Source organism: Polypterus senegalus, chromosome 13 (genome assembly GCF_016835505.1).
Source record: "Polypterus senegalus isolate Bchr_013 chromosome 13, ASM1683550v1, whole genome shotgun sequence".
Classification (NCBI taxonomy): Eukaryota; Metazoa; Chordata; class Cladistia; order Polypteriformes; family Polypteridae; genus Polypterus; species Polypterus senegalus.
Genome location: NC_053166.1, coordinates 94011443 through 94024031, shown reverse-complemented (window position 1 = coordinate 94024031; position 12589 = coordinate 94011443). Strand labels below are relative to the sequence as shown.

The window sequence follows — 12589 nt, the reverse complement described above, 5'->3', positions numbered from 1 at the left end:
TAGTACTAACAGCAGCTAAAATGTATATGGATCATCTCTCGGTAGTAGATCCCTTTTGAAAGGCGCTACACGACGGCTGTGGTATAGAAATTACATTTTCTATGTGAACGTTCAAATTTGTGCCTCTGGTAATGTGCCTTACCGGCATTTAAAGAAAATTAGTTTTGTGTCCTCTGCAGTGTTAAAGAGAAAGGCTTTGGTTTGGGATAAAAGGAAAAAGGTGTAAAGAAAGGAAAGTTGCCTTTTCTTTTATATAGTATAGAGATGTGTTCGCTGACGTTATGATCGCCTTTTGGGGACAGTCGCGTGGGTCTTGTGTAGACTGGTGAGACGTCCCTGCAATTAATCAGCTGTGATGGCACTGTCAGTCCCCCACTCGTGTGCGTGTCTTCATAATCCGAGGTGAGGACCTCATAATCGATATCGTGCAAAAGAAAGTGTGAATCGCCTTAATATTATTTTTCCGTGGTGTAGAAAAGGGGTGTTTGCAAAGGGGGGAGGATTTGCACTTGTCTGGGCTATGACTTAAGGCAGGATGAAAAAATTAAAAGTGCTCACTTTGACTTAAGGCAGAAGCGACTTTTGCAGGGCAGGAGACCACAGTTTTTGCAGACACGCTCATGATATCAAAAGTCTCAGCGCTCTTTGGAGGTCATTCATATATATATATATATATATATATATATATATATATATATATATATATATATATATATATATATATATATAGCAAAATCCCAGCGGGAGAAGTAGTGTGTTAAAGAAGTAATGAAAAGAAAAGGAAACATTTTAATAATAACGTAACATGATTGACATTGTCATGAGTGTTGCTGTCATATATATGCCTGCCTAAATAAGTCACCTTCGCTTTGCTCTTACTTTATTTACCGTTCATTTAATCATGGCTATTGGCAGAAAAATTATAAAATGGAAGGAGGATGGCTTTACCAAAACAATTATTGATGGCGAATCGATTATTCATAAAGCTTGAATTGGTGATGTTTTTCTGTGTTAACCTCATATTTTTTCAGACTTCTTCTCAAACTAAGGTGGTGCGAGGGTAAAATGAATCGGGATGCGCTGATCAATGTAATCGGTATACAGTACCAGGAAATCATGCATTGACAAAAGCTCCCCTTTGCTTGTAATGCAAAGTGTGATTAAATGCATTATTTTTAAGCGTTATGGAGCACATGCATCGAAGCTTCTCAGCTGTGCTTGTGCTAAGAAAAGGAAAGATTTTAAAAATAACGAAACACGATTGTCAATGTGACCTTTTGTAAGTAGTGCCTGGAGGATTCAGTGTGGAGAAACTCGAGAGATAGCGTGTGTATTAACTTGTGGATTTTTCTGTGAGTATTTGGTGGCAGTCTGAAGTTGCTTCAAAGACGGCATTTATGAGCTCAGCTCAGACCGAAATTAGATGAATGGGAGGGGAGATGATGACGTGACTCCCCCACCTGCCTTAACTGTCAATCCCCCACAAACACAGTCTCGGAATTTCCATAAGCACACCCCTTCACCTACAATTTTAACTTAGTTACAAAGTGATCAAAACTCTCGTTTATATCCTGCATCCTCTCATTAAACTTGTATCCCGCATTACCTGCGGGCATGTGAAACGCCAGCGGTAGCCTGTCTATGAACTTAATTTCAAGTTTAGGTTTACACCTTGCTTTCTTTCCGAGGTAGCAGCACTCATGAATATGGTAGTATATGTCACTCGCTCGCTTCTTATTGTTTTTCGCTGCCTTCTCAATTATATAATGCATGTTTTCTTAAGCGCTTTTTGGAGGTCTTCCTGGTTTTCTACGCACTGCGCTGACAATCAGTTCACGTGATTACGTGGGAGGCGTGATGAGGTCACACGAAACTCCGCCCCCCCACGTCATTCCAGCTCAACTCCATTACAGTTAATGGAGAAAATACCTTCCAGTTATGACCATTAGGCATAGAATTTCGAAATGAAACCTGCCCAACTTTTGTAAGTAAGCTGTAAGGAATGAGCCTGCCAAATTTCAGCCTTCTACCTACACGGGAAGTTGGAGAATTAGTGATGAGTGAGTGAGTGAGTGAGTGAGTGAATGAGTGAGTGAGTGAGGGCTTTGCCTTTTATTAGTATAGATAGATATGAGAACAACATAGATAGATAGATGTCATATCAATGACAAAACAATTACATTAACAATCATGTTACGTTATTTTAAAAATTTTTCCTTTTCTTTTTCGTACCTTCTTTAAAACACTACTCCATCAAGCTGGTATTCTATATATATATATATATATATATATATATATACATACACATATACATATATATATACATATACATATATACAATCACATATACATGTGGTCCAGATGAAATTATGCAGATTCTGATCATCTGGATGACTTTGATTTATGTGCGGACGATTCCAGTTCGCCACAAAAACAATTCTTCATGTTGTCAGTTCACACACTTCTTGATGGTCCGGTATTTTTTGAGTGATTTTCTATGTAATAAACTTAATAAGTTATAGCATAATGAAAATTGCATAATTAGATCTGGACCACCCTATGCATATAGTTTAGATAATTGAAGCATAAATGTAGGGATGTAATAACAATGTTATTGCAATGCTATTATTTATTACTAGCAAAATACCCGCGCTTCGCAGCGGCGAACTACTGCATTAAAATTTTTATTAAGAAGAAAATTAAACCTTTTTAAACTGATGGAAAATATGCCAATAATTATTTGTTAAGGATCTCTTTGTATACAATGTTGTCAGTTCGGCCCTCCGGTTGTAACATGACCAAGCTGTGCGCTGAGCTTACTCTTGAGCATGTAACTTACAGTTGGCCATGTGAACAGTAATCTTGTCTCAAATGTCACATCTTGGATTGCTGCTGTCATAATTGATTTGAGTTTCATGGTTTGTTTCAATTACGACAGTATTTGCAGGATTTGTTGTGTTGAAGTGACACTTGGCATCTGTCAAGCGTTGTAAGCACACAACCGGTTTCATTGATAAAATCACATCCAGCTTTTGAGAGTTTAAACATTCATAAACATCGAAGTGTCCACTACTGAAATCGTCACCTGTGAATCTAAGATGTTTAAGAGGCATTGGCGGTTGTCGAAAGGTGTAAACTATTTGGCCATTTTGGTACACTTGAAAGCGACAATCGAACAATTCAGCGGCAGCCATCAACTCACATGCAGAACCATAGGTGAAGGGCTTAAGCATTTCACTCTACTAGTGCTCCTGTGTAGTATAATTATCTCCTGTACCGTAATCAGTCCACACCTTGAACCTGTCCCAGTCATTCAATACATAAGACAGAATCTTCCTCCGGATATCAAGAGTGTGCCTGATATGGCCGTGCAATATGTAACAAAGAGAATGGAAAAGGTAGGTGGTATCTCCGGGCATGGAAACCACTCGGTAAGTGACAGTTCTTTGATCGATGGTGATCATCTCGATAGACATGGTAATGGGGTTGGAATGATAAAGGAAATGGGTACCTGAGCAATGTAAAGTAATTGTAAAATACCTATACAATACCTATAATTGTAATAAACAAACAATAAAACAACGGAGAAGCCGTGGATTAAACAAATTAGGGCTGTAGTTATCAGTAGGGAGACGTGAATCCCGTGGCGAAGCAAGGAAGGGAATGTAGAGACAGGAGCGACGGACAGTCTTATATAGGCAAGTAGCCAGCCAACAACGTGGGAGGCGTTGGGATGGGGGACACAACACCACCTCACGCGGTGACCAAAGTGCAGGCTATGGACGTATATATGTACGTAAGTAGGATTCAGTTAGCGTTGGGAACCCGTGTACCAAATTACTTGAAGATGGGCCCATAAGTAACAAAGACTGTTGAAAAGTTCAATATGGTGGCCGACAGTGGCATCATACCACCGAAATAAGTACGTACATTGGTTTCGGTTAGTGCAGGAAGCCGCCTACCAAATTTCGAGAAGATGGGGCCATAAATAAGAAAGTTCAACATGGCAGACGTTGTTGACCGTTATGACCATTACGCATAGAATTTCGAAATAAAACCTGCTTAACTTTTGTAAGTAAGCTGTAAGGAATGAGCCTGCCAAATTTCAGCCTTCTACCTACATGTGAAGTTGGAGAATTAGTGATGTTGGAAAGTTCAATATCTCGGCTGACAGTGGCATCATAGCACCGAAATAAGTATGTGCATTTGTTTCGGTTAGCTCAGGGAAGCCGCCTACCAAATTTCGTGAAGATGGGGCCGTAAATAAGAAAGTTCAACATGGCGGACGTTGTTGACCGTTATGACCGTTTACGTAGAATTTGAAATGAAACCTGCTTAACTGTTCTAAGTAAGCTGTAAGGAATGAGCCTGCCAAATTTCAGCCTTCTACCTACACGGGAAGTTGGAGAATTAGTGACGTTGGAAAGTTCAATATGGCGGCCGACAGTGGTGTCATACTAACGAAATAAGTACGGACATCGGTTTCCGTTAAAAGTTCAATATGGCAGCCGACAGTGGCATCATATCACCGAAATAAGTACCAAATTTCAGCCTTCCACCTACACGGGAAGTTGAAGAATTAGTGACGTTGGAAAGTTTAATATGGTGGCTGACAGTGGCATCATACCACCGAAATAAGTATGTACATTGGTTTGGTTAGCGAGGGAAGCCGCCTACCAAATTTTGTGAAGATGGGGCCATGAATAAGAAAGTTCAATATGGCGGACGTTGTTGACCGTTATGACCGTTACACGTAGAATTTCAAAATGAAACCTGCTTAACCTTTGTAAGTAAGCTGTAAGGAATGGGCCTGCCAAATTTCAGCCTTCTACCTACACGGGAAGTTGGAGAATTAGTGACGTTTGGAAAATTCAATATGGCGGCCGACAGTGGCATCATACCACGAAATAAGCACGCATCGGTTTTGGTTAGAGCAGGGAAGCCACCTACCAAATTCCGTGAAGATGGGGTCAGCCTTCTACCTACACGGGAAGTTTGAAAATTGGTGACGTTGGAAAGTTCAATATGGCGGCCGACAGTGGCGTCATACCATCGAAATAAGTAAGTACATCGGTTTCGGTTAGCGCAGGGAAGACGCCTACCAAATTTCGTGAAGATGGGGCCATAAATAAGAAAGTTCAACATGGCGGACGTCGTCGAACGTTATCGACCGTTATGACCGTTACGCGTAGAATTTCGAAATGAAACCTGCTTAACTTTTGTAAGTAAGCTGTAAGGAATAACCCTGCCAAATTTCAGCTTTCTACCTACATGGGAAGTTGGAGAATTAGTGATGAGTGAGTGAGTGAGTGAGTGAGTGAGGGCTTTGCCTTTTATTATTATAGATTACGTTAACATATTAGGATTGAATGTTTTTCTCCTGTGATACAGTAAAAACAGCCAGAACTCTCAAAAATGCATCCTGACTTGTATTTGCTTGTCTACTATACTTACATAAGTCGTAGACAATTATTTATCTTGCCATAACTGTAACTTCACTGAAAAGAAACAATGCTACAAGTTTTAAAAGTCACACATTTTCTATCCCTTTCACAAGTTAGGATTTCTCATTTTTAAAGACACTCTCTTTTTTATTTTGACTAAGGTCAATACTGTCCTGTAAAAAATAACATTTCTTTTTTAAAGAGAGAGGAGAGGTTGGGAGCATGCGCTGATTTTTTTTTTACAGCATGTTGCCCACCACACGATGAACCACCCAGTTTGGGACACAAGTGCAGCTGTGCAACAGGTGATAAGCACTACACTGGAATAGTGTGAGATTTTTTACAGTGCCACTTTTAAATTTCATCACTATAAGTTTAGAATGTATCACCAATCCAGAAATGAAACAGTAAAAATTATAAGTGGACTAATTTGTCACAAAATAATTTCTTTTATAGACAGAGATTAGGCAAGTTTAACAATACTCACAAAGCCATTTCCCATAATACGATAGAGTCCTTTCAGGGATTCCAAGTCTTTGTTAGTGAACTGAAATTGTACCATTCTGGAGTTGCGAAAGAGAGGTCCAAGTGTTGTCTGAATACAAACACATTTTGTTTAATACTCTGACATTCATTAGTGAAAACCATACCAATATATGTACCAGTAAAATGCTGACTCATCTCTAAAACAATATAGTGAGTCACTGTTGACTTATGGTTAAATCCCAGTGCTTTTTTTATTATTTAATACTGTCCTTACTCGACATTTCAATTCAATTTCCTGAAGACAGGCAAAGTTCTCACATAGATTTACATTTACAAAACAGAAAAGGTGTATAACCATTCAGCATTTACATATTGTAGAAAACAACATTTAAAAGTGTATATAAATAAATGTAATATATTTATGCAACAGTTTCACACAGCCTGCATTACACACTAAAAATGAAAGGGTCACCAAACTCACCAGAAGCTGCTGTGGAATTAGCTGCATAATAAGTTTTTGTGGCCACTGGTCAGCTTTGCTACAAGAATAACAGAATATGACATTATCAGAACTTAGCAGAAAAAAATGTCAATCAGAAAATAATCTTGTATTGGAAAAAACAGATATTATAGCAAAACAAAACTAAAATCTGGAGAACTCTGGAACTCAGAACTCTAAGACTGAAAAAATCAATAAAAGAAGAGTTATTTTTGTTTCATAGACAATTTCTTTTGAGGAAAGTTCTAATGATGTTATATATATATCAAACATGTATGGCCTTTGTGTCTAATATTGGGGACAAGCTCCAGTTACTAGCAAACTTGTAAAAACAAACAATAATAAAAAAAATAAATGGCTGAAGAAGTATTTATAATGTTGCCGAATAGAAGGTTCTTCATGCATTAAAATGTAAGAGAGTGATTTACAGAAGAAAAAAAAATTAAAGAAACTCACAGATTCTCCCCTTGGTTAACATAGACCTGACAAGGTAGTGAACGTGTCAACTTATTGTTGGTATCGACAGGGGCTGGTTTTGGCTTCTATAAAGAAAAGTGGTGCAGATCAGTTACAGTAAAACATAATGAACAGACTATAATAGGAAAATTAACATGTGCAAAATATATATGTTTATCTGTTATGTTTACGGACTTTATATTTCTACCTTTTTCTCTTTATCTCTCTAATCACTCCTACCGCTTTCCTTTATGTGGATTCGTTTCCTGGATACTTTTTACTACTTGGACATGGATGGATGAATAGATAGATAGATACATGCATCTGGAAAGTATTCACAGCGCATCACTTTTTCCACATTTTGTTATGTTACAGCCTTATTCCAAAATTAATTAAATTCATTTTTTTCCTCAGAATTCTACACACAACACCTCATAATGACAACGTGAAAAAAGTTTACTTGAGGTTTTTGCAAATTTATTAAAAATAAAAAAATTGAGAAAGCACATGTACATAAGTATTCACAGCCTTTGGCATGAAGCTCAAAATTGAGCTCAGGGGCATCCTGTTTCCTCTGATCATACTTGAGATGTTTCTGCAGCTTAACTGGAGTCCACCTGTGATAAATTCAGTTGATTGGACATGATTTGGAAAGACACACACCTGTCTATATAAGGTCCCACAGTTGACAGTTCATGTCAGAGCACAAACCAAGCATGAAGTCAAAGGAATTGTCTGTAGACCTCCGAGACAGAATTGTCTCGAGGCACAAATCTGGAAGGTTACAGAAAAATTTCTGCTGCTTCGAAGGTCCCAATGGACACAGTGGCCTCCATTATCTGTAAGTGAAAGAAGTTTGAAACCACCAGGACTCTTCCTAGAGCTGGCCGGCCATCTAAACTGAGCGATCGGGGGAGAAGGGCCTTAGTCAGGGAGGTGACCAAGAACCCAATGGTCACTCTGTCAGAGCTCCAGAGGTCCTCTGTGGAAAGAGGAGAACCTTCCAGAAGGACAACTATCTCCGCAGCAATCCATCAATCAGGCCAGTATGGTAGAGTGGCCAGACGGAAGTCACTCCTTAGTAAAAAGGCACATGGCAGCCCACCTGGAGTTTGCCAAAAGGCACTTGAAGGACTCTCAGACCATGAGAAACAAAATTCTCTGGTCTGATGAGACAAAGATAGAACTCTTTGGTGTGAATGCCAGACATCACATTTGGAGGAAACTAGGCACCGCTCATCACCAGGCCAATAACATCCCTACAGTGAAGCATGGTAATGGCAACATCATGCTGTGGGGATGTTTTTCAGTGGCAGGAACTAGGAGATTAGTCAGGATAAATGGAAAGATGACTGCAGCAATGTACAGAGACATCCTGGATGAAAACCTGCTCCAGAGCGCTCTTGACCTCAGACTGGGGCGACGGGTCATCTTTCAGCAGGACAACGACCCTAAGCACACAGCCAAGATATCAAAGGAGTGGCTTCAGGACAACTCTGTGAATGTCCTTGAGTGGCCCAGCCAGAGCCCAGACTTGAATCCGATTGAACATCTCTAGAGAGATCTTAAAATGGCTGTGCACCGACGCTTCCCATCCAACCTGATGGAGCTTGAGAGGTGCTGCAAAGAGGAATGGGTGAAACTGGCCAAGGATAGGTGTGTCAAGCTTGTGGCATCATACTCAAAAAGACTTGAGGCTGTAATTGCTGCCAAAGGTGCACTGACAAAGTATTGAGCAAATGCTGTGAATATGTACGTGATTTCTCCGTTTTTTTTATTTTTAATACATTTGCAAAAACCTCAAGTAAACTTTTTTTCACGTTGTCATTATGGGGTGTTGTGTGTAGAATTCGGAGGAAAAAAATGAACTTAATCCGTTTTGGAATAAGGCTGTAACATAACAAAATGTGGAAAAAGTGATGCGCTGTGAATACTTTCCGGCGATCGATAGATCGATAGATCGATCGATAGATAGATAGATGGATACCTTATTAATCCCAAGGGGAAATTCACATACTCCGGCAGCAGCATACTGATAAAAACAACATTAAATTAAAGAGTGATAAAAATGCAGGTATAACAGACAATAACTTTGTATAATGGTAATATTTACCTCTCGGGTGGAATTAAAGAGTTGCATTGTGTGGGGGAGGAACGATCTCCTCAGTCTTTTAGTTGAGCAGGACAGTGACAGCAGTCTGTCACTAAAGCTGCTCCTATGTCTGTGGAGATGATCCCGTTCAGTGGATTCTCCATGATTGACAGGGGCCTGCTCAGCGCCCGTCGCTCTGCCACAGATGTCAAACTGTGCAGCTCCATGCCTACAATACAGCCTGCCTTCCTCACCAGTTTGTCAAGGTGTGAGGCGTTACTCTTCTTTATGCTGTCTCCCCAGCACACCACCGCGTAGAAGAGGGCACTCGCCACAACCGTCTGATAGAACATCTGCAGCATCTTATTGCAGATGTTGAAGGACGCCAGTCTTCTAAGGAAATATAGTTGACTCTGTCCTTTCTTGCACAGAGCATCAGTATTGGCAGTCCAGTCCAATTTATCATCCAGCTACACTCCCAGGTATTTATAGGTCTGTACCCTCTGCACACAGCGAGACTCGTCTATTCAGGTAGCCAACTTGCTGTGCTGCTGTGGTTCCCTATTTACTTGACGAGATAAGAAGGTGGTATCGTGGCAGCAGAGCCAGCACTAAGTTAAAGGCTAAAAGCAGCTAGCGAGGAACTGGTGATACAAGCCTTCGGTGCCTGGGATCCTGGGAAATGTGAACTCGCTACCAAATAAGATCAACGAACTGGCTGTGCTGGTGAAAAATGTCAGGACCTACAGAGAATGCAGTTTGTTGTGTTTTTGTGAAACGACTAGAATCCCAGATGCTAACATGGAGCTACCCGGGTTTAGCACAGTTAGAACGGACAGAGACTCAAATACCTGCGGGAAGTGGAAATGGAGGACTACCTCTATGTTGAATACAAGGTGGTGCAACCCTAGACACGTAAACATTAAAATCTCCACTTGCTGCAGGGACATCGAACTGCTGGCCGTAAGTCTGAGTCACTTGCCCAGAGAGTTTGAACACATCATTATTGTTATTGTTTACATCCCTCTTAGACACGGAAAGCAGGTGACATCATCCACTCTGCTGTTGCTAAACTACAACACAACTGCTGGCTTGTGATAATCTCTGAGACTTTAACCATGTGCCTGGACAAACATTACCTGCCTTCTCCCAGTATGTAGATTGTAATACCCGGGAAAATAGGACTATTGACATACTGTATGCAAACGTTAAAGACACATACAGCATCACCCTGCTGCCTGTGCTTGGGAAAGCAGATCATAACCTGGTTCTGCTTCAGCCTCACTACAAACCAAGATTGAGGGAGCTACCTACAACCACACGCTCATTCAAGAAGTGGTCCCCTGAGGCACAGCAGGCTCTGAGAGACTGCTTTGGAACTATGGACTGGGATATCCTGCAGGGGTCACATAGTGAGAACATTGAGGAGGTTGTTGACTGCACTACTGACTACATCAACTTCTGTATGGACATTGTAGTTCCAGTAAGAACAGTACGCTGCTATGCTAACAACAAGCCATGGATTACAAGTGACATCAAGGGCCTTTTGAACCAGAAAAAAGAGCTTTTAAAGGCGGTGATTAGCATGAGCTCAAGCGCGTGCAGAAGGAACTCAGAGTTCAGATCAGGGTGGTGAAGGAGCAGTACAGGAGAAAGGTGGAGCAGAAGTCGCAGAATAACACCATGAAGGAAATCTGGATGGGATGAAGATCATCACTGGCTGCAGCTCAAAGCAGTGTGCCACCATCGAGAGAGACGTGGAGAGAGCAAACCTGATGAACAACTTCTTTAACAGGTTTGACCACCCTAACCCACTCTCACCTCAGAGTACTGCATCCTCCACCCATCCTTCTGCTGATACCAGCATAGGACAGAGTTCCCCCCACCCATAATTACAGCAGCCCAGGTAAGCAGAGCGTAGAGGAGACTTCGTGCCAGCAAAGCAGTGGGTCCTGATGGAGTATCGCCACAACTGTTGAAGGCCTGTGCGTTGGAGCTGGGGAATCCTCTACAGCACATCTTCAACTTGAGCCTGGAACAGGGGAGAGTCCCGAGGCTTTGAAAAACATCTTGCATCACCCCAGTCCCAAAGATATCATGTCCTGGTGAGCTGAATGACTTCTGGCCTGTTGCTCTAATGTCACATGTGATGAAGACCATGGAGTGACTGCTGCTTCACCACCTGAGGCCACAAGTCTGCCACGCCCTCGACCCTCTGCAGTTCGCATACCAGGAGAAGGTGGGAGCGGAGGATGCCATCATCTATATGCTACACTGATCCCTCTCCCACTTGGACAGGGGCAGTGGTGCAGTAAGAATTATGTTTCTGGACTTCTCTAGTGCCTTCAACACCATCCAACCTCGGATCCTTATGGACAAGCTGTCAAAAGTGGGAGTAGATTCATACCTGGTGGCATGGATCATGGACTATCTTCCAGACAGACCTCAGTATGTGCTTCTCGGGAACTGCAGGTCTGTCATTGTGGTCAGCAGCACAGGAGTGCCGCAGGGGACTGTGCTTTCTCTGGTCCTGTTCAGCGTATGTACATCGGACTTCCAATACAACTCTGTGTCCTTCTCGTGCAAAAGTTTGCTGACGACACTGCTATCGTGGGCTGCATCAGGGGTGGGCAGGAGGAGGAGTACAGGAACCTAATCAAGGACTTTGTTAAATGGTGCGACTCAAACCACCTACACCTAAATACCAGCAAAGCCAAGGAGCTGGTGGTGGACTTTAGGAGGCCCAGGCCCCTACCAAACCCAATGATCATCAGAGGTGACTGTGTGCAGAGGGTACAGACCTATAAATACCTGGGAGTGCAGCTGGATGATAAACTTGACTGGACTGCCAATACTGATGCTCTGTGCAAGAGAGGACAGAGACGACTAGGCTGGCATCCTTCAACATCTGCAATAAGATGCTACAGATGCTCTATCAGACGGTTGTGGCGAGTGCCCACTTCTACGCAATGATGTGCTGGGGAGGCAGCATAAAGAAGAGGGACACCTCACGCCTGGATAAACTGGTGAGGAAGGCAGGCTCTATTGTAGGCACAGAGCTGGACAGTTTGACATCTGTGGTGGAGCGACGGGTGCTAAGCAGGCTCCTGTCAATCATGGAGAATCCACTGCATCCACTAAACAGTATCATCTCCAGACAGAGGAGCAGCTTCAACAACAGACTGCTGTCAATGTCCTGCTCCACTGACAGACTGATAAGACTGGTCCTCCCCCACACTATGCGACTCTTCAGTTCCACCCTTTGGGTTGGGGTTTAAACATTAACACTATACAAGATTATAGACTGTTATACCTGCCTCGCACTCTCTCCTTGCATTTTTTAACTCTTTAATTTAATTTAATTAATATTGTTTTTATCAGTATGCTGCTGCTGGAGTATGTGAATTTCCCCTTGAGGATTAATGACCTATCTATCTAGTCAGTGTCTATGATAGTCTTGGTTGTAAGGTTCTACTTGCCCAATTAACTAATGCTAGATTTTAATTAAGTTACATGAGTGTGCTCAAACCCCAGCATCAAAACACAGGAATTTCAAGTACTCTCAGTTGAAATGTAGCTTAATAGCTGCAAAATATCACAGTGAACAATAAG

The 12589-nt window shown here is 41.7% G+C and overlaps 1 protein-coding gene across 2 annotated transcripts in view; it reads right to left on the bottom strand.

Moving 5' to 3' along the window:
- Positions 1 to 12589, bottom strand: part of med25 (mediator complex subunit 25) — a 242575-nt gene that overhangs the window by 124310 nt on the left and 105676 nt on the right. For both annotated transcript variants that reach the window (XM_039774147.1, XM_039774149.1), the window contains exons 13-15: positions 6886 to 6971; positions 6412 to 6469; positions 5932 to 6039 (exon numbers count right to left, since the gene is read on the bottom strand). In XM_039774147.1, the coding sequence (XP_039630081.1) occupies positions 5932 to 6039; positions 6412 to 6469; positions 6886 to 6971 (252 nt within the window). The remainder of the gene's footprint in view (positions 1 to 5931; positions 6040 to 6411; positions 6470 to 6885; positions 6972 to 12589) is intronic.